Source organism: Chiroxiphia lanceolata, chromosome 3 (genome assembly GCF_009829145.1).
Source record: "Chiroxiphia lanceolata isolate bChiLan1 chromosome 3, bChiLan1.pri, whole genome shotgun sequence".
Lineage (NCBI taxonomy): Eukaryota > Metazoa > Chordata > Aves > Passeriformes > Pipridae > Chiroxiphia > Chiroxiphia lanceolata.
The window spans coordinates 42,592,724-42,620,003 of NC_045639.1; the positions used below are offsets into that span (position 1 = coordinate 42,592,724).

Here is a 27,280-nt window from a genome sequence, read left to right on the forward strand (position 1 = left end):
GTCAGTCTCATACAGCAGCAATTCAAGGAGGTGCAACGGAGGAGTGACCGGGGAATATTTCCGGCTCCTTCACTCCACAGTCCTTTCCTCCCGCTTTCGCTTCACGAGGCACTTGAGGTATTTTTGCTCCCCTCTCTTTCTCCTCTTGCTCGCCTCCTCATTCTGTCTCCACCACCAGCTAAGCCTTGGCTCCCCGGTCTCTCTCTGGCAGGTAGGAGGGAGACATGCCCTACCTGTACCAGAGCTCGAAGCCGAGGCCATCGGCGCTGCCCGGGGCTGCGCGTGCCACCCACAGCTCGGGGAAGGGCTACGAGGAGCTGAAACAGGAGTGCCTGCGCAGGGGGGTCCTCTTCGAGGACTCCGACTTCCCCGCCTGCAACTCCTCGCTCTTCTTCAGTGAAAACCCACCAATTCCCTTCATCTGGAAGAGGCCTGGGGTGAGTGTGCCGTTGTGTTCTCTCCTCGCACCAGGCCAGGGGTCAGGCACCGCTGTGCTTCAGGATTGCTCCAAATGTGTGGAAGGTTCAGGGAGATGTGGAGGTTAAGTGTTGGGGGGGAACCCTTCCCATCTCAGGGGCGTTGGCACAGCATTGTGATATCACTCACAGAGAGCTCAAGCTGCAGGATGAGAGAGCTGGAAAGCTTTACCCCATTTTTCAGGTGTAGCTCTTTGTATAGACACACTTATGCATGTGTATTTATGTGCGTGCATAAACAACTCATAGCCAGCCTTCTCTCCTGCATTATTACCAAACAAAAGATGACAATAAGAGGACATGCAAGGAATTAAGGGTAAATACGTTATGATGATGTTCTAACTTTGTAGAATTGAGTGTTGTTAATGTAGGAAATTCATAATTAAGGTTAAACTTAAAAAAATTCAAACCTTTTAATTTTTAGAGTATGAGTCTTACAGTTACTTACTCACTTCCATCAGGAAACACTGAGAGATTACGAATACATGCCATGGTTACTGAGCCATTCAGCAGTAGCCAAGGGCTCAATGAGTATCTCTTAATGCATCTTGCATAACAGTCATTAATAACACAGTAAGAGCCTGAAGCTGCACTAGTCCCATGCTCTCAGATCATAAACCCAGCATCATTCCAGGTTCCTTCTCCCCACTTCACTCTGTAACTAATAACCACAGAAAATCTGTGGCAACATTTCATTTTTTTGCTAATGACTGATGTTTATTCTCTCTTTTTTTCAAAATCCGAAAGGTTCTTCCTTAGTAGAAAACTTTCCTTTGGCGACACTGATGCCAAGGGAGAAAAAGAACAAAATAAGCTTAAAGAAGGGTTTAAATTAATCCACAGTGATAGACATTCAAATGCCTCAGCATTTGATAGTTAACACAGTGCCACTACAGAGCAGAATTAAAGCTATTACTCCTGGACAAGTTTCAGTTATGAAAAAAATACGAGATCCCTCCACATGGCAAGTGCCACCCCCACAGGCATTGCTGCCTGCCTTGCCTATCTGTGCTCCAAAAGCCAGGTGGGCTGTGGGGCTGCCCCTCCCAGCAAGGAGATGGCTGTGAGGGTGAGATACTTTGGATGTGGCGACTCTGGAGTGCTGTGGGGCATCAAAAATGCAAGTACCTGCAACAGTAAATCATAAAGAATGGTTTTTCCTTTGGCCAGCCATTGGGTGCTAGTTTGTCTTTTTTTCCATTTGGGCTTCACAATAGTTAAACTTTTATGTAAAATGTGACCAGGAGTGGTTGAGAGCTTGTGTGCCCATGTGTATGGTACCCAAGGGTAGTGGAGAACAGTCTGTCTTCAGGATCTCTGTATGCTGAACTGGAAGAATTTCCAGGACAAGTAAGTTACCTGAAATGGCATCTGCCTTTACGCTCCAGTTCCTACCGTGCACTTTTGTGAGCTGCACAGTGAGAAATAAAACTCAGGGGAGGCCGAGAGGATGTGTAAGGACAGAGTATTAGTTATGCTCTTCTCTGGCTCCTTAGCATTTAAGGTAAACCTTAACCATTTAAGTTTCATCTCGACTGTCCATCAGGACCAGCACCAAAATAGAGGCACTGAAAAACAATTTCAATTTAACACATTTTACTTTGCAAGATATAGGCCTGGAGGCTGTGCCAGTTTAGGTGCCACAGCTCGGCTGGTGAAGCTGTGGTGCTGGAGAGGGTGAGCACACGAGCCTCTGTGTAGGGTATCTGCATTCAAACTGCCTTTCATGGTGACTGGTTTTTACTGCCTCTCCCACCAGTATTTTACAGCAGCTTAGGTGGAGCATAGCAAAATATATGCAGGTAATTGCAGGGACAAATAGTGTAAATCTTCTGATCTACAGTCTGTTAGAGTTTAATCTTTAGTAATGAGAGTAGAGAAGGCTTTTTCATTATTTTGACATGCACAGATCTAGGTATGCATGTTTGTATGCGGCATGAACAAGACCCTCAGCTAGTCCTAGTCTGTAAATCTCCCATTGCAACTAGTAAGCTGTGGAAATCTGCACCAGATGAAAATCTGACATAAATTTCAAGTGCTGTAAGATGCAGAAAGATATTTAGTGATTTCATTTAGCAATCCCTTTTCATTACAAATTAAACCTTTGAAACTGTACCTTATCAAAATTTTAGAATAATTTACAGAACAGAAGACCCTTTTCTCATGATATTTCCCCTTTTTCCTTCCCTTCCCTTTCTTTTTTTCTTTCATACTTTCTATCTAAATTCAGCTACTGTGATGAATTCAACAGCTCAGTGTCTGGGAAATTTACACATGTAAATTGAAGAATAAAAAAAATACAACCCCAAAATAGAAAGACAAATGGGTTTTACCCATATCAAATGAGTCTATGGTCTACAGGAGGAAGTAAGGAAGAAATACTCCTAATATGAACAGCCATGGGCAACTGGTATGACAGCTTTGAACCAGGCAGAGAAATGTAATAGAGGAAACCACCTAAACAGCTTCACCCCAGCCTGTCTTAGGTCTCTATGCAGTCCCTCTACCAATGTGAGACAGGAGCAGGCGATGCAGTTTCTTTTCTTTTGAGTTTAAAGAAACACAGCTTTGATGTAGCATCGGGAGAGTCATGGGTCACTGTGTTTCATCTCTCTGAGGACTGCATGTCCCTACTTTTAGGCAATGGCCTTGTACAGGTGAATCTTTGAATTACTGTATGCTGTGTGTGAATGCAAGATCCATCTCTGGGTTTTGTCCTTTAGCTTATTGAAAGCCCTGATACATTATTAAACCATCCAGTCTGAAAATCCCTTTAAAATTAATATTTTTTTCCAATATCCACTCAAAAACTATAGAGTATGTTTGCTTTTGTGTAGTAGAGAATGTGGCACAGGTCCAGTTAAAATCCTTCCAAATCCTTTTTATTGATTTTTTAAAATTATTTTTCTTTGCTCTAGACATCTGAGGTTCAAAACGTTTTTTCCATATGTCTGTGGCAGAGATGTGTAATGAGCAATGAGTCATAAATCTAATGTTCAGACCTATGTCAGTGGAAAGGTTTTTTATCTTGTCCTTTGCTAACACACAGAGTTTCTTGGTAACAGCTAAATACATTACTTGCAGTGAGAATTATGTCTCCTGGGAGCAATGGTGTTAAAACAAGGTAGGTTATTGAAGACTAACTGCTTTTTCAGGCATTGCTATATTAATGTCTAAAGGCAGTGAGCTATGGTTTTTACTGTTCATGTCCAGTCTCAGCAAGACTGAGCGTATTTAGTAAGCAGGTGGGCCAGGTAAGGAGGAGCTGTTGTTTGATTTCCCTTTGCTCTGCAGTCTGATGATATGACATTCTGTAGTACCTCCTCCCTGGGGCACCTGTGCCTGAGGCACAACCTGGCCACCACCTCCTCCCCAGCAAAGACAAACAAAAACTATGCAAACCACCTTCCTCCTGAATATTGCCTCTGCACAGTGACCTTTGCAGGAGCAATGCTGTTTCACTGTGGAGAGTGCCCTGGCTGCAGCAGTGGCTAGCAGTAGGTGCTTCAGCAATAAGTACAGGAAGCTGAACGAGACTATCAATACTCTGCCCTGTAGCCAGACAAAATACAGTGATATGAACTAAAAGCAGCTCAGTTTCATCTAGGCAAATGCAGGGATTAAATGACTGAATGTGTCATTCTGTTTTCCCTCTGTCATTAATTTGTTTTATTTACCACTTAGGCAGAAGGATCTGCTTCATGCCATAGGGTCTGCAGTAATGTATAGGCCAGACTGATTAACTACAGGCATATTCCTCTAGTAATATAGTAGGTACTCTCCTCTTCCATTTTCTATTCAGTTCAATCAATTAAATTCAATTTACAATTCATGGGAGAAGGGAGAAGAGAGGAATTCCTGTCACATTTATTGGTTTATTACTGTAATTTTTCTATCCAGCTGTGGTGCTAGTAATTGAACTAAAACAGTCAAATGAATGCTTGAGAATTCCTTTAATGCCACCATGACTACCAGTCGCTCTGACCTCTGAGCACACAAGGGTGGGTAGCATTAGCTCCTCCTAAAAAGTAACAAGGCTCAAGTCTGCCTTTGTTGTTTCCTTTATTGAGGAGGAAATTGTCTCATGGTTGTCAAACACTGTATGTTCCAGATATTATGGGCAAGTAAATAAAAGGCTTAATAATTCGATTAAAAGTAAATTGCCAGTTTTAGTTTTTCCAGCCATTGCGGGTAAGCAAGCTAACAAAAAAGCCCTGTTAACCAGGGTTGTAGCCTAACATCAAGCTTTTGGACCAGTTTGTGCTATGATATTTTAACAATTGCCTACAGATGAATAAAGCTTGCTAGCTTTTCATTAGCAGCCAACTAATTATAAAAAAATGAGGATAGTTGATTTTTTAATTGCTGTACACTGTAATTAATTAGCAAAGATTCCCCATCTAGTTCTTTGTGGTGGCTACACTGCTACAGGATAATATAGCTCGTGTGGCATGCAGGGTTTGTCAGCACTGGTGCAAGTCTAGGCTCAGATTGATGGTGTTATTTTCCTGGCACGTTCTAAGTAGTTTCTGTGTCTCTCTCTCACTGTTGCAGGACATTGTCAAAGACCCCAAGTTTATCCTTGGGGGAGCCACAAGAACTGACATTTGCCAAGGGGATCTTGGTGAGTGATTCCCCCTGGAATGTCTACCCACCATGAGGAGCAGGAGGAATATCATCACACATGAGGGCACGTTGTCCCTCCTGAACTGGTGGGAGCAGTGAAGCTGGAGGTACTGCCCATGCTCACCTGGCCCACAGCTACCTTTTGATTGTTCCCTCCCATCCCTATCAGGGATTGTCTTGGAGCAGTGGGATTCAAGATCAGGGAAGGATCTCCACTTGAGGGTACTGTGAGGCCAAGGGAGTCTTTTGTCTACCAGCACCTCCAGACTGAAGCACAGTCTGACCTGACCAGGCAGGGACACCCTTCTGAGGGCAAGTGGGCTGTCTTTTGGATTTCAAGGGGGGTGGTAGCTAACTGCCGTAACATCTCCTCTTACCCCTTCTCTTCTTGAAGGGAAGAAAATGAGGGGTTTTTTTCTCCTTCTCAATTCACAGGTGACTGCTGGCTATTAGCAGCCATAGCTTCTCTCACACTGAATGAAAAAACACTAGCAAGAGTGGTGCCACTGGATCAAAACTTTGGGCCAGATTATGCTGGAATATTTCACTTCCAGGTAGGATGAATATCTGGCACAGCATAAACACATTTCCATTATTACATGTCATGGTTTATTTTGCAGTGGGGTTGCCAGATACTGCAGAGGAAACATTAAAAATGTATGGATTGCCGAGCTTACGCTGTTGTTCATGTTTCAAGAAACAACCTAAAGACTACATCAGCCTCCCACAGGCACACACACACACACACACACACTCCTGGTCTGTGAAGAGACACATGGCTTTAGAAATCATTTCACGTTTCCTGGACACACAAACCTCACTTAGAATATAAGTCCTTAAAGGAGTTGAACTAGGATCTGTAATATGTGTGTGTCTTAAAGGTGTCTTGAATCACGTGATGAACACTTCTGTAGCCACATGAGTGATGTTATCCTGACAGGGAGCTGCAGCACAGGTCTACACTTTTAATCTTAGTCTTGTCTTGAGATAGATTACCCTTCCTAGAGAGCAGCCTAGCCTAGTAGAGTGGGAACAGATTATTTACGTATGTCTTCTAATCAAGCCTAACTTACAGTTAGAAGTACTGAGACACCAGAATCTTATGCTCAGAAAAATGACATGTTGTCAGCAAATTCATGCCCCATCCTTTCTAAACAGTTTTGGCAGCACAACGAGTGGCTGGATATTGTGATTGATGACCGATTACCCACCTTCAAAGACCGGTTGGTTTTCCTGCACTCAGCTGATCTAAATGAATTTTGGAGTGCCTTACTAGAGAAAGCCTATGCCAAGTAAGTCGTACTGCACAAACATATTTTGGTATTTGTACATACATTCTTCACAATTTGTTCATATGCTACTCACAATTCTAGTGAACGGTTTCTAGCCAGCTTTATTATTATTATTATTATTATTATTATTATCATTATTTTGAAAGGGGTGGTTTACATTTGCTGCTGCCCTGATCTAAAGCTGTCTATCTCTTGTGAGCTTGTCCAGCTTCCAGCACATCATTAAATACAATCTAGCTGACAGCAATAGCATTGAATGAAAGCCTGAATCCTGCCATTTGAGTCTCTGCTGAGACCTCAGTTGATCGTTCTGGCTAACTTTCCATTTTTAAATGCTTTGGCAGGTAGCAAGCCACTGACAAATCTGACACACAGTAATATTCAGTCCTGGCCAACCAGACAACTCACACTAAAGAAAGAAAAGCCCCAGGCTTTAATGATATGGAGAAATGGATGAATTAAAAATGCATCTAAAAAGGAAATCAGAATGATCTTAATACTCCTCCCATGTATCCTGGGTACATTTTAGGGTACTTATTTTGACTTCAATGCCATTGCTGCAATTTTACACACGTGCAAGAATGCTCTCAAGCACAGATATCTTCAAGGTTTTGGAAGCAATTCTCACAGTCAGCATATGTTTTCCAGGTTGAACGGAAGCTATGAGGCTCTGAAAGGTGGCAGTACAATAGAAGCCATGGAGGATTTCACAGGAGGTGTAGGAGAAATGTATGATGTTAAGGCGGCTCCTGACAATTTCTATGAAATCCTAGAAAAAGCCCTGAAAAGAGGCTCAATGGTGGGCTGCTCTATTGATGTAAGTAAGAAATGGGTTCTGTATTTCTCAGTTTAGTTTTGGGGTTTTTGTGTTAAAAAACTCAACTTTTTAAAGACTGTTAAAATGAATGAAAAGTAGATGCATATGCACTTAACTCTTCCAATAATAGCTATGAACTGGTATATATGTAATATTAATGTAGTCCTTAGTACAGTTTTTCAAAAGGAAAGAAAAAACTAATATCTTTTCAGTAGGTGATGTCCAGTGTATTTAAAGCAATAATGACAAGCACTTGATGGGAGTAAATTTTATTTTCTCACTTCTTTGGTCACTTAGCATTAAAATTGGCCATAGCTTTTTTGAAGGCTTACTGGTTCCAGAGATTACAAAATTGGGGGATTTTTCAGCCCTGAATTCTGCAACACTTGTCTTGAGTTCCCCCAAGTCCCCACGACTTTTGGGGATCAGTGTGTTTGTTTGTAAACAGAGTCTATATCTTAGGATATTTCAGTTTTATCTCTCCAGTGACTAAAACCTCCAGCTTTCACAGAGAAAAGGTTGCTGGTGGGCAGTACCTACATAGGTTACTTACACTGCTCTGCCAGTGTGTCAGACCTGGGGTAAAAGGAGCTGTCTACATGTCTTTGGCTTTCTGGTAAAAAATGCTTGAGCTGCTTAGCAGCAAGAGTTTCTGTTCCTTGCTGACTGTGCTCAGTAGGAAAGGCAGTTCAGAAAGAAGTGTGTGCCAGGTTTCTCCACCAGAATCAGCAACTGGAGAAAATGGTTTCTGAGCAAAGGCAAATTCCCACCAAGCACAAAATGTTTCATTTCCCTTTTGGATCTTTGTAACAAAAGCAAGGGAAGTGCCCAGGCTGGGGTAGAAGGAGAGAGGCTTTCATTTGCCCTCTGACCAAAAGCCTCATCCTTAAAAATATGGCCAGGCAGAAGGAGGCCTGTTATATCAAACCCATTGTCTGCCTGATTGAAAGGACAGCTTTTCCACAAACTTGCTCTTTCACTCAAGACTATACCCTCAACTTTGGGCTTCAGTGTTTTCCGATTTGAGTTTCACTCTTTCTCCAAAAGAAGCTTTGTTAAATATTTATTGGGATAGACAGAGAGTGTGATATTTGGCTGGCTGATGGGACCCTTAACCACCATCACTGTCCATCAATGTCTTTTTACAAGAATTGAGACCATATCAACACTTGATCTCAGTCTGAGAGCACTTTTTCCTATCCCTTAGCTGGCACAAACTATATTTGAATGGGAGTTAAGGATGAGATCCTGGAAATGTAGATAATGCTGAAACAAAATCATGGGGCAGAGAAGGAATTCCACCCTAGAACCACCTAATTTTTGCTCTGAGTAAACAATGCTTAAAAAACCCCCATATAATTTCCTAAAAGGGCACCATTCCACCATCACTCCCTGCACTGAGCAGAAAGGTTTCCTGCTCATAGTACTGGTTAGCCACCTGCTGCTTGAAAAGGACCAGGTGGCACCACTTGCAATCTCACTCTGAAGAGAAAGATTCACATATTTTTCCCATATTTCAGACCAACAGTGCTGCCGAGTCAGAAGCCCGAACCCCCTTTGGCCTTATAAAGGGCCATGCTTACTCTGTGACTGGCATCGAAGAGGTACGTTCAGCAGTGTGGGGGGCAAGGAGAGACCTAGGGAAAAAATAAAGGAGTGTCTCCTCAGGTGACAGGGGAAGTTATGCTGGGGAAGTTACCCAAATTCCCATCCATCTTTCCCTCCCACGTATCCTGTGGCAGTCTGCACCTTTTGCCCAGCTGTTAACACCACCTTGCCCAGCCTCTACACGCTGGGGAAGTCCTGCTCCCCAAATACTGACACTTGATATTTTCTCTATTTCCTTCTTCCTCAGGTGAGCTATCGGGGCCGGCAAGTGCAGCTCATAAGGATAAGGAACCCCTGGGGACAGGTCGAGTGGAACGGTCCTTGGAGTGACAAGTGCGTGTGCTGTCCCATACACTCTGGCCTCATGAAGGCCAAATCCCAGCTTCTGCTCCACAGATAGTTTTCTGCAGCCCCAGCTATTCCACTGAAAATTAAATCAAGAGTTTGCACATGCATAACAGTATTACTGCCATTCTGATTTGTCTCCCTCAGCATTTTCCAAGGCAGTTCAACATAGGGATACTGGCAAGGTTGTTTAGCCCCAAAAGCCTAGCATTAGCACAAATTGTACATTAATACAAGTGAGATAAGTTAATTTTAATAGACTCCTAATTGTAAGGTAAAATATACGAAATACTTCCCCCAAAATGCCAAGGCAGTGGAAAGGTTTATTTTGGAGGCCAAGACAGTAAAAACTTACAAAAATCTCACAGTGCTACAGACAGCATCAGGCCTCAGAGAAAAGGCCAACCTCCTGTTCGCTCCTGAGTTTTATCATCACTGGCCCCCCCGCCTCTCCCCAGGCTGCAGTAGCCCTGTTGCATTTCTGTAAGCATTATCTCTCTCCTCTCACATATCAGAGAGAGGGGCTGAGAACTTCCCTTGGAATGTGGGGGAAGGGAAAGCATTGAAACTGCCTTTGAGAAAGTTACCTTTTAGGCAGAAAACCTTTCTAAGTGAAACTCTATCTCTTCGTATCAAAATCTTCCAAAAAAGAGTATTCTATCCTCACATCAATTCTAAAAATTATACATTTGGAGTGACCTTTTTGTTTATTTTTTACAAGCCTACTGCTGTAGTACTTGTAACACAACATCCGTACTACTGCAAATAACCTGAAACTGATATTGTATTACCCCCTCTAAACAGCTTATGAGTCTCTAGTTGCATTTACTGTTTAGGGTTTCTAAACACATTGGGAATAAGCAGAAACCTGTAAGGTTTCTACCTATATATAATAATATGTGACCATTAAATGAGACCCTCTCCACGTGGTACCCACGAAAGTGGTGAAAGGACACAAAAACACACAACAGGATTAGTCTGAAAACCAGTCTGGTTTTACTTCCAAAGTTAAACTAAGTGCAAACAATACAAAATAAAAAAAAAGGTAGTAAAAAAGGGCACTAAATTCCTCTCCAACATACACTTTCCAATATATTTTTAAGTATATACATGGTTTCATTTTGTTTCATTTTCTTCTGAGGTTTGTTTTATTCACACAGATGTAGAGGAGAGGAGCCATAAACCTGTCTGGCCCTTTAATATTCCTGAGACATGCAGTCATCTGTGGGACTACTTTGTATGTCCCTGTCCTTAGCATGACTCAGAAATAAATGAAATATGTCCACAGCAGCTCTGATTCTTTGTTATTGTGAAGAAAAATATGGATAATTGGCATATATAATAACTGCTTAAATCTGAAAAAGACATAGAGGTTATGATCAAGACAGGCATCTGCCAATTTGTGCTGTTTATTGAAAAGGCTGTCTCTGCAAAGCAAAGCTCTGACTCTGCACTTGGGAGGCTTTCTAGAGCTCAAGATGCAGAGGGGCTTGCAGGTCAATACAGGAAACTGTATTAACATTTTGCAGTGGTTGCTGGAATTAAAAACCTCAGCACAAGGTACCTGCTACTCTCTGTTTGTTTTGTCAGATTGGAAATGTAGTAGGGCACATTTGGTTTTTTTAAAAAGCTTTATCAGGTTTTTTTTGGTTTTGATCTGCCACAGCTGGTGTTGTAGGGGTGTTGGGTGTGGCTTACCAAAATCTTGAGGTTTATGATTAGCCGTATTATATCCAACCTGAACATCTGACAGCAGTCCCAATTCTGAACGCAGGCAATAACTCATGTTAAGACTATTCTGGAGAAGCTTTGAGATCTTTGACCTGGTTCTGCTTCCAGCTACATTAGTTGGGTCTCTGTGACCATGAATGTCAGCAGGATTGGGAAGCCTCTTAAATGCATCTGCATCTGTGTAAGCTGTACAAATAAAATACATTTGGAAGAAGAACAGCCTGGTTCTATGCCCAGACAGTCATTCTGAGCCAGGGAAAACTAATTGCCACATACCTGTAATAAAGCTTGGTTTTGTTTTCTTGCAGCTCTCCAGAGTGGCGTTCAGTCAGCCCGTCAGAGCAGAGACGCCTATCTCAGGCAGCACAGGATGATGGAGAGTTCTGGTAAACCACAGATTTTTAAAGTGTGTGATTCTAGTCAGAAATCAAGGTGCAAGTGGCCAAAACAAGCAATAAGGAAGAAGTCTCTGTGTGAGGAAATTCTGCCTAAGTTTCTGTCTAAGAGAGGGCAGGTAGAATGCTCACTTGGTTTTTTGTGTGTTTCATGTGTGCCTGTATCTATTTTAATAACAAAAGTCTTCTAAGCTCAGTTTAGTTAATGGCATTAGTATATTTCAAATAATCTGTGTGTCCCATGAATGTAGTACCCTTTAAATCCTTCCTGTGAACAAAGTCAGGCTATAAAGAAGGGAGCATTGTATTGTATTGTATCAACTATTAAATGCCTTCAGGGTTGATGCTAGGCATACACTGGCAGAGAAGGAAGTCCTGAGAAGCAATACTACTAATTGCAGAAAGTAAAAGAACACCAAGATATGTGTGAAATTATGGAAAAATTGAAGAAAAGATGAAATGAAAGCGAAAAAAACCCCACAACATGGTGGAAATTGCTTTAGAAGTGTGAAGTGTTCTTCATGCCAAATTCATGATCTCAGACAGAGCAGATGGCTGACTTGCACATGATCCCCCACTATATCAGCCACACTGTGCGCTACTGACAGTGTGTCTTATCACATTTTCTAGGGCCAGATGCTCATCTCTTTTACACAGAAGTAAATCTAGAGAGGAATGCAGTGCTGCTATTCCAGATTTGTCCTGCAAGTTAAACCAAAGTTCAACTTCAGGCCTGAAAAGTTATTTGAGATAGACAATGTAGCACATTAAGTCCTATACTGTAGCACATAAGAGCTATCCCAAACTTTGATAGCTCTGGAGGGAGGTAGGTAAGGTGGCTGCTCCATTACTGTATTTTTATATAGGATATTTTGAGTTATTTTGTTATTGACATTGCAAATGCAATAGGGCATTTCCAGTCTCTCCAGAAAGCTTTTGTGTTTGTTTGGGTTTTGGGTTTTTTTCATCTGTTTTTGACTTGGCTACAGCCGGAGCTTGTGGGGTGAATGAAAAGGAGACAAAGACTTTACATGGAACCCAAGTAACTCCTGGAAGTTTCTCAATACAGAGCATAATTTAAAGCCTGACTCTGTAATGGAGGTAACAGTGTGCAAGTAGGCATCAAATGGACAATGAAATTCATGAAAAAGTCATCTATTCAATGGAGCTAAGCTGAAAGTTAAGTGAGTCCTCAGAAAGCAAATAAAAATTTATAAGTTTGAGCTACCCACACGAGTGCTGGCTTTCATCAACCTGCACCTCAGCCATTCAGATCAGAAACAAAAGCCACTGGGACTGAAATTTCCACTGAAGGGATTAAGTGGACAAAAATCATATGCAAAAGATAAGAAATGCTTCCAAAACCAGTCAGACAAGTGCAATACCAGTTAACCTCTCCACCCCATCCATCAGACTTATTTTTCTTAATGCTTTTTGACTTCCGTGTATTTCTCCAAGGAGTGTTTGCCTCTTTGCCCTCTCTAAGCCACACCTTGATGGTTTCTGCATCAGGCTTCCTATAACGACTTTCCATAAGCAATAATGTGTCGTATCCCTAAAGACATTAAAATTATCAAATGAGGAAAGAGATGAACATGTATTCCTTTACAGCTGTGCTGCCTTGTTGCATTGACTGAAAACACTCAGTTAATATGACACTTATCTTGCATGGGATAAGTCAGTCAAGGCAGGAAACATGGTCTGATAAGACCTTTTGTCCCTTTTTTAGTTTGGATTTGTGAGAACTGAAGAAAATCTTCATACTAACATGCTTAAGGCCTTCGGAGCTCATTAACTAACCCAAAGATATTTTGGCTACATATTGGCAGTTCTGATCAGTCTTGTCCAGGTGCTTCAAACAGATGCAAAGAGGTATCTTGCTGTTGGCTAAAAAATCAGCTTCTCACTCACCCTAGTCCCTTCCCTCCTGAAATCAGAGGGTCGGAGTCTTCTCTTCCTTTCATAAGTACAAACCCAGAACAGCTCTAAAGAAGTCAGAACAGGTGTTTTACCTCTTCGACATCAAATCTAATCTATAGAGTGCAACTCCTTCATCTGCTTTGCAGCACATTTCCAAAGAGCCCAGAATTGCATAGTGTGGCCAGGAAATGGAGCCACTTAGAGACAGATTTTACTGTGCTGCCCCTGCTTTAGTGTACTGAGCATCAGAGTGAGAATTAGCTGTGCCTAAGGCCAGCAGTACATGGGAATCACTGACAAGAAAGAGGACAGAGCGCAGGATAGCAAACCCTGCTGTTTCTTCCCACACCAAAACAAAGTTGTAAAATGGCCCATAGCAGGTGTAAATTAATACCACCACAGACATATATTTCTTGTGAGGAAGAAAAATGAAACTAGCCATGTTTGATGAGCCACACTGGGGGCTAGCTGGGTCGTATCTGCCACTGCTGCATATAAACTCTGCTCTTGGGGGGCTTCTGCTCTCTTGATACTCCGTTTTGTTGTTAGGCACTAGCCACAGGACAAAAAGGGTAGTTATAGAAGTTTGTTAATGGGGAGATTGATTTCTGTATGTTATTTCTATAGTCCATGGAGATACAGGGGTTCTTATTGATAGTGATTCAGAGCAGAGAACACATCTGGATGCCAAACTGCCCTCAGGAAAGTCTAATACCTCCACTCATTTACAAAGGGAAGTTCAGCCTACCAAGGCTGCCCTCAGTCTTATAGCTTATGGTCCTCCTGTCCTTATAGTGCAAATCATGCAATCTGCTGTCTCTCAGACAGCTTCACTGCCCTGTTCCTTTTGCTCGGGGCTGTACACCGTGCCCAGTGGTGCCTGGCTCTGGCTGTCCCTTCTCTTGGCTGTTTGCTGAGTCCTGAACCAGGCTCATTGGCCAGCAGGACTGTTGGTATCTTTTTGCCCTTCTACTTGCTAGATAAAATCGCATGACTTATCTACTTCTTGGCATGCTGAGCAGGCTAGTTTCAACCAGCCCAGCCTAGCAGCTCGAAACTACCCATATTGTGACATTTGCTTCCTCCTTCCCATGGCCATGTATATGTCTCTACATTGGGCATAAAATATGTGTAGTGTAATCTACATGACACAGTAACAGACAGCAGTGTCTATGCCACCTTCAAGGGCAGGTTGGAGCCATTTCTAAAGTCCAAACACACTTTATCTGTCATATTTGGTGTATGTTTTTGCTAGGACAACGTCCTAGGCACCTAGAGGAGGGGAGGGTGAACAGTTTGAACCTAGGAACCTTAGCAGAGATGCAAACGTTACTTTAATTGCAGTGCAGACTGGTAATCATACCATGGCTTGACTAATCCATCACCATGTGAGCCTTGTCGTGCTATCATTGTGGCTGGCATTGAACACAGAGATGACTTGTTTGAAAACTTAGTTCCCGCACATGCTTGATATCCTTTGGTTGGGTACTCAACTATACAAGTGCAGCCACTGAGGCCAGGATGGTGTTGGTGGAATAACTTGTGCCGGTGTTGCACCCATTTCATCGTACACTCAATTGTGACTGAATAAAGTCAACAGAGTTATAGTGTAAAAAGAAAAGTGTAAGAGATGCAGACAAAAATGGTGCTTGTGCTTTACACCACAGTGAGTGAAAGTTAGTTTATGTCCTGCTGTATGCTGGCATATATCCATGGTCACCGCAACTACTCTACATGAGCTGATGATCTGGCCCTAGAACTCTGGGGAGTAAATACTTCCGCTGGCATCCTTCACTGAAATGAATGAGTGCCTGTTCCTTTCCATGTCTTTCGCTCAGGATGAAGTTTGAAGACTTCAAAGTGCATTTTGATAAAGTTGAGATCTGCAACCTGACTCCAGATGCCCTGGAAGACAACACTGCCCACAAGTGGGAAGTGACCATCCACCAGGGGAGCTGGGTCCGAGGATCCACTGCAGGAGGATGTAGAAATTTCCTAGGTAGGTAGATACTAGTTTGAAAATGAGAAGCAGGCATGGAAGTCTTTACCCACCCTCAGTTACCTCTCCAGTTACACCGTCACCAGAACCATTCCACCTCCTGTGATTAGATGATTTGGATGAACAAACCAAGAATGAGGAAACTCAAACCATGGGCTTTATGACTGGGTGATCTGAATGAGCAAACCAACAATGAGCAATGAGGGATAAATGTTCATATGGTCTCACTTGAGACTTTGCAGTACAAGAGTTGCTTTCTTTGCTCTCAAATTCATTGGATCTGATTTACCTTTCATTGACATTTGCAGGAGCAGGACTAGGTCCAAATGAGTCAGTTCAACTGCAGCAGTAAGTGTAAAATGAGACAAAAAATCCAGCTCAGCCAACATGTTTATGTGGCTCTGAAGCAGTGTCATGGATCTGAACTGTGTTGCTGCAGACTGGCAGCAGCACTGTGGAATCATTGTAGCTATACACTTTTAACAAAATCCCATCTGACAATGTTATTTAAACCATGGTAACTTAATAAAGCACTGGGCATAAAATCTTTTTACACCTAGTTCCATGAAGGACTTTGGGATTTGGCTTATTTTCTGCAAAGCTTAGTGGAAAGAAGCTAGTGGAAAAACTAAGTTTGAGTGAAACCTCAGCTTAATTGTCGTTTTTCATCTTTTTTTTGGTCTTTTTTTTTTTTTTTTTTTGGTCATGGTGGTTTATTATTCTTGAGGCAAAAAACTCTCTGATGTTCTTTACATTGGCAGAGACTTTCTGGACAAATCCACAAATCAAGCTACATTTGACAGAGAAAGACGATGGACAAGATGACTGCACATTCATAGCAGCCCTGATGCAAAAGGGCCGCCGCAAACTCAAGAAGCTTGGTGCTGAAATGCTAACCATTGGCTACTCTATATATGAGGTGCTCTATTGCTTTTACAGTGCAGTAGCCGCATTATCGGTATTTGAATCTTTCTCTGGGTTTTTATCCCTTCCAGTCATCATGTATTTTTAGGGCCCTTGCTCTTAAAATAATCTTCTCAGTGATGTCAAGCCCCATGGAGGATGGAGTCCTCTCAGAGGAGGGTTTGGGAGTCTGTATGGGGCCATGGGTTCCCAGGATAGACTCCTCAGGCCCATGATTCTGATATTCCCTGCCTGGCTCACAGAGAGGGGATGTTGCTTCTTCTGAGCCTTTTGGGGCACATCACACACAAGGATGCCTGTCACTGAGTGAGACTGAGATTGGCAAGTCTGTTGTTACTGCTCTGTGACACCCTGTCTGGGATGGTGACATTTAACGGCAGGGAATGTATAAGTAGAAAGACAACATCCCAAAGTCATCTGAGACTGCCTTCTGTGTGGGAAAGCACACTGGTAATAGATCCTTGCTGTAAGGTGGGAGCTACATTGCTGTGAGCACCTGGGTGAGGGGATGAGAGTCAGGATCACAGTGGGGGGTGAGTGTCAGGCAGGGTTTGCCTTCGTGATTAGGAAAGGGGCAAGTATAGCCTCCAGCACACCCTGGCCAGTGCAGCATTGCCTGTTGTCTCCTCCTAGAGCCCCGGCAGAGATGGACACTTGGGCAAAGACTTCTTCAGGTACCACCCCTCCAAGGCCAGGAGCAAAACCTACATTAATTTAAGGGAAGTATCCAACCGATTCAAGCTGCCACCAGGTGATTACATTCTTATTCCGACCACGTTTGAGCCTCACCAGGAGGCAGATTTCTGCCTGAGGATTTTCTCTGAAAAGAAGGCCATCACTGAGTAAGTCAGCAACAAGCCCTGGGCCCTCCAGTGCTCCCTTGCACATGGGATTGGTGGCTGCTGGGAGAGTCTGGCTGCTGGGCACCCAGTCCTACAGCAGAGACCTGGCATGGCAGGTCCTGATGGTTTGGGGGTTTTCCACATTTGCCCATTTTTCCTAAACCTGACTTTTTTTTTGAGAGGAGTTTAGGAGGTAGGGAAATAGGGTGTGTCATGGTGAATCTGCTGTAAGCTTGACAAGGAAGCATTGCTAGCTGCCTGATACTGTTTGGGAATCTGTGTATGCAGCAGTGTTTGCTTCCTCTTTGTTTCCTCCCAGAGTTTGTCCGAAGGACAATTTTATATTAAGAGGGAAAAGTGTGTTCACAATGAATAAGGAATGTTTTTAATTCTTTAGCGCCCTTCCCAAATCTTCGTTCGCGAAGCCTAGCCATGATGATGATGAATTCTTTAGCAGACAACATGCACAGCTGTGCTCTCTCGGAGTCGTACTTAAAGTCTGTTTCAGGGGTTTACACTAAAATTTAAACAGTGCAAAAGTCTGATTGTCTGATGAATTTTATCTGAACTGAACCTGTTCAGTAAAAGAAGCCGTTTTATCATTTACCTCTGGAAAATGTAATAAGCAAGCTTCCACCCCAAGCAGATGTTGAATGTCTTCATATACCGAATAAGGTTTTTTTTCTCCAGGGATCTAGATGAAAATGTTGCCATTGATCTCCCTGAGGTAAGTCTACAGACTGAAAATAGCAAGAGAATAGCTCAGCAGAAGCCGGCATACGTTGCTTTTACTGTCTTTGGCTAAAACACGTTCATTTCACAGGAATGTTACACAATTGCCAGCTTTGTGTATGTCACTGAAGTATTCAGCTCTGCTGAATATGGTAAAAGAGCTGTAACAATCAAAATCATAATGTAGCCTTCTGCACCCACTTCAAGGCAGTCGGTGTCAACCAGCATTAGAGGTGGGTGTCAGCCACCATGTGTGCAGTGAAAGCACACTCATTAGCACTGGAACTACATTCCTTTTGTATACAAATAACTTTATTTTACTTCTCAGTATCTTCAGGGCTTGAGAGGGAATGCTTACACATGAACGTGCCTACTGAAATGAATAAATTCTTTTTGGTTTTGAATGGCTTGGTATTCCTGCTGAGCACTAATTGCAGCTGAGTCTGAGTCAGCTCCTGTTTAAGAGTATCCCTGCAAATAAACCATTAGTTGTGGTGTGCCTTTCCATGGAAACAAGCTAAGCCAAGATCTCGTTTGTCCCTCTTTAGTAAAACTCTCCTCCAGGGACCAGCTAAACAAGTGCATCTTCATTTCTGGGATCTCAGGGCCGTGTTCAGTAGCAAAATAAATCTGTTCACCTGCACCAGTGTCATTAAGGGACTGCATCCTAACTTGAGCATAAGGAAGTGGGGAACATACATACAGTCATAAAATGTGTGAGCATCCAAGCAGTGTCACCAGGGCGTTCTAGAGTGCACTAAATAGCACCCATGTTGCATCTTCTATGGGTAGAGAAAACAAAGCTCGATTCTTTGCGTCCTGTGCTGTGCTGTTACCTTCTTTTTCCTCTCTCTGTCCACATGGTCACCCCAATCACAGCAGTGGCTGTACACTATTCCACCTCTGTGTTCATTGGTGTGGACTGAAGCTTGGACTCTATGCTCTCACAACTGCACTCAGCTGGCAGCCAGCTGAAAGTGTTTCTAGTGTTTCTAGGCTCAGGATGGTGCTGGGTTAATATGCTGAAGTGCAGCCTTTTCTGGCTGGTGCTCTCAAGAAAAGTGAGGGGTTCCAGGATGATGCCACTGGAGAGAGCTCAGTAGAGCTGTGGTTGTTGGAGGACCAGGGAAACAGAATGGTGCAGGAGTGGGATGAGAGGAGAGGTGTTTTCCAGGATGGGTGCTCTTGTTTTTGATATGGCTGAGACAATGGCACACTACACACTCACCCAGGTGAAGGAAACGAGGGGGTGAGACTCCTCTTGGGCAGCTAGATGACTGGGAGGCCTCAGATCTAGAGACGTTCAGGAGCATATGTACCCTTATTTTAAGATGTACTCTGGTCCAGTGCACAGAGGGGCTATGTGCAGGAGAAATCTCATGTTTTACAATTCTCATAGTAACCTGCATGGTTGGTGTTTCAGCCTCTGCACCCAACACCAAGCCCGGAAGAAACTGAAGAAGAAAAGCAGTTCCGGGCACTGTTTGAGCAGATTTCAGGAAAGGTGAGTGCACTACCCTTGTGGGTCAGAACAAGATGTAGAAAGAGGGGAAACTTCTGCTCCCACATAGTGCCAGGTGAAACAAAACTGACGTTTTTTGGGAGTAGTATGTTTAGTTGTAGTGTGTTGTTTGGGCAGCAGATGTCATCATGCCTTAGGTCTAGGTGGAGAAGGGTGCAGTCCCTGGTGAGCAAGCAGGATGACCAAATCTAGAACTCAAAGTCTGAGGGAGCCTACCTGTTTTAATGTTCTCCTGCAGTTGATTTTTCTTTGAATCAGCAGATCTCCTGCAGACAGACTTATGCACAGCAGCACTCCCTGTATTTTGCCAGTTCTTCAGTTTTTAGCCTTTTCTGGGTTTTGTATGGTTTTCTTTTCCTGAGTTACGATGAAGTACAGATGGGTGATGTTTGTGTTTTCTGAGGTTTGTGGTATGTTTGATTACAGAAACATTCAAGTAACAGATGCTTCACTTTATTCTTAATTTTTTATTTTTTTTCATGTTAGGACATGGAGATATCTGCAGAAGAACTTGAATATGTTTTGAATGCTGTACTAAAGAAAAGTAAGTGCTGATAACTTCTAAGTTAGGAGCTGTACAGAACTTTATAAAAGCTATAATTAAATTAATTTACAAATAGAAAAATAAAGGCTGTGCTACAACCCCTGCCTGATGTCCTCCAGCCAGGCAGGGCAGAGACACGAAAACATCTGGTCCATGATCTAACCACGAGCTTGCCCTGCCTCCAGTAAGATCCATGTCAGCTCAGTGAGACCAGCTTTCTGTTGCACTACTACTCTGCTGGGAAGAGACAGGCACTGACTGGGCTGCAACTTTTAAGACCTTGATGTAGTTCATGACCCTGCTACAGGCCCTTTGTAGAATGGGAAATCTGTTACTCTCTAAACCTTAACTCCTGATTTGGACAGGACGATATTTCCTGTCATGTCTTCTGTCTGGGCTATGACTTCTCTGTAGTGAGAGCTGTCTTCATCTTCCAGTGCACAGGTCCTCCCTCAATGAGGACTAATAGTCAGCTATTGAACAACTCATGAATCCTGTTTTCTACTTTCAGTTCATAAAAGACATCTTTGCCCAATGACTTCTTTTCCTGTTATTGTTCTTTTTCAGCAAAGAACATCAAATTCAAGAACTTAAGTCTCATTTCATGCCGAAATATCATTTCTCTTATGGATGTATCCTTTCAAATAAGTGCTTGTGAGGCTAAATGAATACTGAATATAGTTGTCCATAGCATTACCTGTCATGGGTATCAGAGATGAATTTGGTAATGTCATGGCAGAACATTACCCAAAGAAAAAAATATGTGAAAGTTATATCTTGATTTTTATTTTAGAAATGTGCAGTTAGCAATTTCAAGACAGTTTTCTACTGCAGACTTAGGTGCAGATGCTTTAATGCTGAGCACCTTTAGAAGTAGATCTCAAGTTACTTCTGTATAGAACAGTGCACTTTTTCAAGCTGTGGTTTATCTGAAAAATGCCTAGAAGACATAATTCAAGTCTGTTGTCTGGAGAATTAAATTACCAGACAGAGTTGTGCATGTAAGTTATGGGTCAGAAATTAAGGTTCAGCAGAGTGTTCAGAATTGCTGATATCAAAGCTGTGGCTTTTTTGACAACGAGTCTAAAAACTGGAAAATCTGGTCTTTCAGCTAGATTCTGGGACTCCAGGAAACAGACATGTGGGCGGGAGTTATCTGGCCAAATTTAGGCATTTGTGGTGTAGGTGTCTACATCTAAGCTAGCTTTCTAGACTTCCTTTGTAGATAGCGAAAAGGATGGTGTAATTAATTGTTCTGGGTGTACCTAACTGAGGGATGCTAAATGACTACTCAGACTTTAGATGAGATGAATCACAGCCCCCTGGTACTTCCCCACCAGATTCGTCCTTTGCAATGTTCTGGTGCCTGTTGAGTTTGCTTAATATGGCTTCTCCTCAGGTAGAGCTATTTTTGCAGTACGCTTTCCCAATAAACAACTTCGTTACATGTGAGACAAAACAGATAGAGTCCTAACAAAGCAAGTATTTAACATTTGGTTTAGGTCTTCCTTGTTCAGCTGAGATGTTCTTATCTTTTGATTTTGTTGCTCCAGTCCATGACAGAGGTAACATCCTCTCAAACATTTCTAATAGAAAATCAAAACAGAGAAAACTTTATCCTGTTAAAGCTATGTCCGTAATATTAAAATTCAGTGCAGACCAGTCACCCTGCACATGCAGTGAGAAACAGAGGACTAGTCCTAAATTTCCTCCCTTAAAAACCAAGCCTCAGTAGGGAGCTGGTCCATGTTCACATCTCACCCTTACATGGTATTGGCACAGAGCCAGGGTCTGCACTTGACCCAGGAGCATGGCAGGAGTCCTAGGTTTACTATTTAGGATATAACTAAATAGTTTCCATGATTTGCAATGCTTCCAAGCAAATTTCTGCATAGTTTTGAACAAATGGGGAGGTATCTCTTCCTCTGCTTTGGAAGCACAAGGAACGCAGACACAACCACCCCATTCTGGACATGCTATTTGGAGCACAAGGACAAATGCAAACCCAAGTCAATGCTGGCAGAGTCTCTTCTGTGTCACGTGCTACTGAATTCCTTGGCAACAGTCACCATGTTGCAGTGAGGAGCAGGGAGAGTTCTACATGACTCCAAGAAGAAAAACCTGGCTGGGTAAAAAGACAGAGTCTTTGCAGAAGTGATAATGTTCTTGGGATCTGTGGGTGCCCTCAATAATGTCACTAGTGTAGATGCTTAAATAACAGCAGGCATTAACTAGACGCCACTTGACATGTTTTGACTTTTGTGAATGCTTGCTGAGCTAGTGTCCATCTGAGCGAGGGCTTTGTCCTGGCAAGATGGAAAAGGGAGGTGGAATGGGACCATTCATTATTTAGCATTTCAGAGCAGGTGCCCCATCTTGCAAGTGAACTGTGCTTTGGGGAACATCAGTAACTCAGTAAAATAAGTCACACTTCAGGAAGGGGAAGGGCCAGCCAGATCTAATCACTATCTCTCAGAACTGCTATACAGACATTTATTTCAGGTCATAAGGACTAGATCTCACCAGCCGTACCCCGCCACTCCCATTAATTTTTGGTTGAGGCATTGTAACAGAGTCCGGTTTCTAGATAAAAATACTGAATAGCACATTGGTTGACTAACTCCTTTGGGTACAGTTGCAATTTGTTTTAATCAGGTAATTTAATTCTCTGAATCATTTATATCCCATTTACATCCAAAGCTGTTCTTGCCTTAGAACAATCTGTCTTTCTTCCTCCTATGAAGTCTGAATTGCTCAGCTGTGTTTTTATATCACATAATGTTCCTCAAGTATCACAGCCACAGCCATGACTGAAGCTGCTGGAGCTGTACCTCATGAGAAATCACAATACCAATTTCAGCAGCACCATAGGCTTTCCAGTCAACTTTACGTTTTCTGCTTGAAGGAACAATGTTGATAAGTTCAGACAGAATTTGGACCTTCATATAACAAGTCCTTTTCCTTAGTTCAGATTACCAGACCAGTGGCAATGGGAAACTGGAATTCAGTGAGTTCAAAGTTTTCTGGGAAAAAATGAAGAAATGGATAGTAGGTGACATTATTCATTGTATTTGTTTCTTCATTTCATGAGTTACTTCCTGCATAGTTTATTATGTATGTGCAGACAAAAATGGAGACAAGAGTGTTTACAAGCCATGAATTTTAACACAAAACAAATGTTTTAAAAGCGTGGGGGCTTGTTTTGGATAGTCAAAGACATTCTTAGCTTTCCCTGATGCTAAACCATAATGGTTTTCTGGAAATAACACAGATTTTTGTAAGCAAATCAACTATGTTTGGGATAAAGAATGCAATGGACACTAATAAGCAAGCCAACCAAAATGAAACTTAAGGAGTTTCCATTACTGCTGTTGTACAGAAGAAGAAAGTGATGATTCATGACTAGTGGAAACAGTGATTTCCTAAGTCACTGCATTTTCATTACTGATCTCTCAGGAGTCAACTGTACCAAAGTCTGGGAAAGTATTGATTCTAATTTTAAGCACATTTTCACTGTATATGGCAGTAATCAGGCAGTATGCAGAATCAGGCCACAGACTGAATATTCAAATACAGACATCATAATTATTTCCTTATGGCCATTAATAGGTTTTTCTGAATTCGTGCTTCACCAAAGCATTCAAAATATGCAGTTCTTTGTTTCTTGTCTAGCCCATCAGAGAAGGCAAACACTTTTTCTGGGTACTAACGCCACATGTCTTTTAACAAAGGACATATTGTTTTTTAACAAGGGGGCTTGGGAAATCCTTGGGTCCTGTAGGAAGATTTGCAAGTATATTTGCTGGAAAAATTTAGGCTGAATGTGACAACATCTTTAAATAACTCATATTCCAGAGGAGAGTCATATTTGTTGTCTCATTGAAAGGATGTAATTTAACTCCAGCTTAAAAATTGTTTAAAATTTAGATAAAAATTCAAACTGTTTGACTAGTTTTCTTGGTAGTACCATGAATGTGGCTATTCAGATCTTTTATACCTAGAAGTAAATGAGTAAGTGACAATCTTAGCTTCATGTTAAACAGTTTGTCTCCAGTGTTCAGAATTATGGAGAAAAACTTAAAAGGAGATTAAGAGAATTTGTCAATTTACAGTTAAAAGACAAAGAAAAATACATTCTTTCCAGATAACATCACCTTTTTTAAATAATGGAATTTTTAATGAAGAGCAACTCATAATTTCTTAACTTTTGGATTTGTCAGAACTCGTTTAAGTCACAATGACCTATTCATATGACAAAGAGAATTGAGACTGAGATTTGCTCCTCAATTATAAAATCAGACTGGATCTAGACCTAGGTCTTGTCAGCTTTCTTAAATGCTTATACTATGCAGTTAGAGAGAAACACCTTGCCTTTCCATGCCATATCTGTGCTCCCTTTCATATTCCAATACTGAGCTTCCCATGTGCTCCTTTCATAACAGAGTATCTTTCTTCAATTTGACTTCGATAAATCTGGCTCCATGTCCTCTTACGAGCTTCGTGGTGCTCTTAAAGCTGCAGGTGAGACAAGCACTGCATTTTATCTGGCAGATCAGCTGTGGGTAAAGGGAACAGAATTCAATTACAAGGCCAAGTGCTCCTGAACACAGGGGAGGTTTAGACTCCAGAGAGGACCTGGGCACATTGAGCAGACTAATCTTAGCCCATGTATCCCCAATCCTGCAGGGCAGTCAATCAGGGAAATCTTGAGCTCTGCTAAACTCAACATGTGCAGGGTTATACTCTGAAACAAACCACTTCACAGTCCATCTACACTCAAGAGTTGAAGGAATAGTGAGTAAGATGCTTGTTATGAAGAATACTCACTGAATTAGTATTTCATCCCAAGTTATTTTTATTAAAGCACATAGTTTTGCAGAAATCCCTCCAAATTTCAAGAAGGCAGAATGGTCTCATACATACAACAGGAATGGACTAGAAACTGCACTGACTGCAAAATTTCTTGTTCAGAGTTTATTACACATTGCAAGCTTAAAGACTTTTGTGGTCAGATTGTTTTCCGGAGGGATGTGTGCCACAGAGTATCCTCCCACTAACTGGTTTTCAAGATTAGTTAACAGAGATCTGTTGATTCCCCCCGGCCTACAAGATTGCTCACTTTTTCTTTGTGTGTGTGTGTCTTTGGGAAGGGTACCAACTCAACAACTACCTGCTGCAACTCATTGTCCTCCGATACTCAGATGAACAGTTCCAGATTGAATTTGATGATTTTCTGAACTGCTTAATTCGCCTAGAGAATGCAAGTCGTGAGTATCTTCTTCCTCTGGAATTTCCTCCCCTTTGAAAGAAAAAAAGTTCCACTTTCAGCTGTTGTTGAGTGTGTTGCAAAATATCCAAGATGAAGTGTGTACATTACTAACAGAAAGGAGCTCTGTTTAGCATTTGCTTTTAGGATGGCTTTTCTCCTGTAAAGTGAAAATGTTCTGCTGCTAATGAAGAATTTCCCCATGTGAATAGAGCTTGCTTCACAAACTCTACAGTAATGTAGAAGGCATGTGAAGAATGCTGGTAAAGTCCATGTTATAGCCCTTCTTGTGGCTCACTCGGGAGCTTAATTTGGGATCACAGAAGTTCAAGGTTCAAGTATTTCTTGTGCCTCATGTAAAGAGACAATTGGCATGCATTTGGGCAAGTATCTCCTGTACCATTTAGATAACTTGTCCACTTTTGGCTGCAGACGTGTTTCCCTGTACATCAAGGCACCCTAGGTCTCAGTTCATTTGTGCACAGGATCACTCTCGTTCCAGAGCAGCAGTAGTAGAGATAGGTAAAATGGCTGGATATATGCTGAAGTGATCATTATTGCAGCTCCAAATTCAAATAAAACACAACTCACTCTGTGATAAGCAAAGTCAACTTTCTTGACTGATTCTTTTTTGTTTTGTTCTTCTCTTTACATTCTGGTTCAATCCATAGCAATAGAAGTATTAAGATACTGAGAGATAAAAGTTAAACAAGATATATAAAGAAATGCAAATTACTTGGCTTCATTTTGGAGAATCATCTAAATCTGACTGTTTAGCACAATCAGGACACCTCTTCCAGAAAAGTACTGAGGTGAGACTTGCACAAAGGCCTTAAGTAAGCAAGACATTTCCTCTTGCAAGCACTTACTTTGTCAGAGCAGCTACCAGCACCAAGCAATCCTAAGCAAGCCGCCTTTGCGCCAGGCCTTTCCTCTCCCTGGCATGGCCACTTGTCATTGTGGGATGGAGAGCTTGTGTATGAATATGAATGAGGTGTATTTATAGCACTGGTGTCCTGTTTTTCATTTCAGGAGTATTCCAAGCACTGAGTGTGAAAAACACGGAGTTCATTAACCTGAATATAGGCGAGGTATGAGCACAGATTCATAAACACTGACAAAATGATGGGGTTTCTCTAGAGCTTTGTCCTCTTGTAAGAACTGGAGTATTTCTGCATGACACTTCAGGTGACATCTATGTCTGTGGGAGTGCAGAGGATATCAGCCATAGGTTTCAGCAGGGCTGGAATTTTACAGCCTACACACTGATTACATCTCCTCCTTGCTATTTCCTTCCTTCCTTGCCCTGTGGCATATTGACAGCTTCCCATGTCCCTTTCTAGATTCTCTGCATTTTTTACTTCCTTAGCTGCCAGGTTTCAGTGGGGGAAAGGGGAAGGAGCAGATGGGGAAGGGGGGTTTTTCACTCTCCCTGAATCCCCTAGGACTTCAGATCAGCCTGTCCTGTGCATATCCATCATCTGCTTCTTATACTGCTCAACACAGGTTTTTTATTTCCTTGTGCTCTCTTTGTCTCCCTGTTGCATATGACCCATCTCTCATTTTACTAACTCAGAGCTTCCTGGGGTGAGGCACAATAGATTTCCAGGCACAAGAAGTGTGGGAGCCTGTGTGGACTGCTGGAATGCAAACAAAATCACTGCTGTTACCAGCATCTAGTAGTTGGAGAGCTCTGCCTTCTTCCTTCCAAACACAAATGCTGGCTGAGGTGTCTCTTTTTGCCTGCATGGGGTCAATTCAGAGAAAGGCACTGCTTTTGGATGTCTCTAATTTGGTGAAAGAGATGGGAAGGGAGAAGGGCCTGAAATCATTTATTGTACAATTGATCTTTCTTCTGATACTAGTTTATCAATCTGGCAATGAACATCTGAAGAAGTCTGACTTGGATGCCGGGAGTTTCTTGCAACATTGCTGCTCAGACTTCTGCCCCAACAGCTGAAGTCCCCATTGAATGCAAACTTTACCAGGAGATTTCATGCAGAGGAACATGCATGCTGCTCACCCTTTCTGATCTCCAGCCCTGTTGATGGGTTCAACAGTCAGATCACGTTTTTGTTTTTGGTAAAGCCTGATGCTGGATTTGTCACTGGGATAGGGCACACATGCTTCTCAAGCTGACTGAAACTGATGTTCCTGAGTGACCACAGTTTTTATAAAATAGGATTGTATTCAGTTTCAGCACAGCACAGACTACAGTGATTAAAAGTCTTTATTGCTGCT

General features: G+C 42.2%; 1 protein-coding gene across 1 annotated transcript; it reads left to right on the forward strand.

Annotated features, from left to right (window-relative positions):
* On the forward strand, window positions 1-27,245 carry CAPN9 (calpain 9). Its single transcript, XM_032682626.1, has 21 exons — window positions 1-117; window positions 212-437; window positions 5,031-5,100; window positions 5,538-5,656; window positions 6,261-6,394; window positions 7,043-7,211; window positions 8,732-8,815; window positions 9,067-9,152; window positions 11,204-11,281; window positions 15,049-15,209; window positions 15,971-16,128; window positions 16,767-16,975; window positions 17,666-17,702; window positions 19,131-19,211; window positions 19,716-19,773; window positions 20,341-20,405; window positions 22,753-22,821; window positions 24,216-24,294; window positions 24,924-25,040; window positions 26,072-26,130; window positions 26,905-27,245. Exons 2-21 carry the CDS (start codon window positions 225-227, stop codon window positions 26,929-26,931), a joined length of 2,073 nt encoding a protein of 690 aa, XP_032538517.1. The 5' UTR covers window positions 1-117; window positions 212-224; the 3' UTR covers window positions 26,932-27,245.
* Window positions 27,246-27,280: the final 35 nt, after the last annotated feature.

What these genes read in the sequence shown, in the direction of transcription:
- CAPN9 (XM_032682626.1), top strand. Translation starts at nt 225, where the DNA reads ATGCCCTACCTGTACCAGAGCTCGAAGCCGAGGCCATCGGCGCTGCCC. An exon ending in CATTTGCCAAGGGGATCTTG is followed by an intron (nt 5,101 to 5,537) that starts GTGAGTGATTCC and finishes CTCAATTCACAG; the next exon opens with GTGACTGCTGGCTATTAGCA. An exon ending in ATATCATTTCTCTTATGGAT is followed by an intron (nt 20,406 to 22,752) that starts GTATCCTTTCAA and finishes TCAGATTACCAG; the next exon opens with ACCAGTGGCAATGGGAAACT.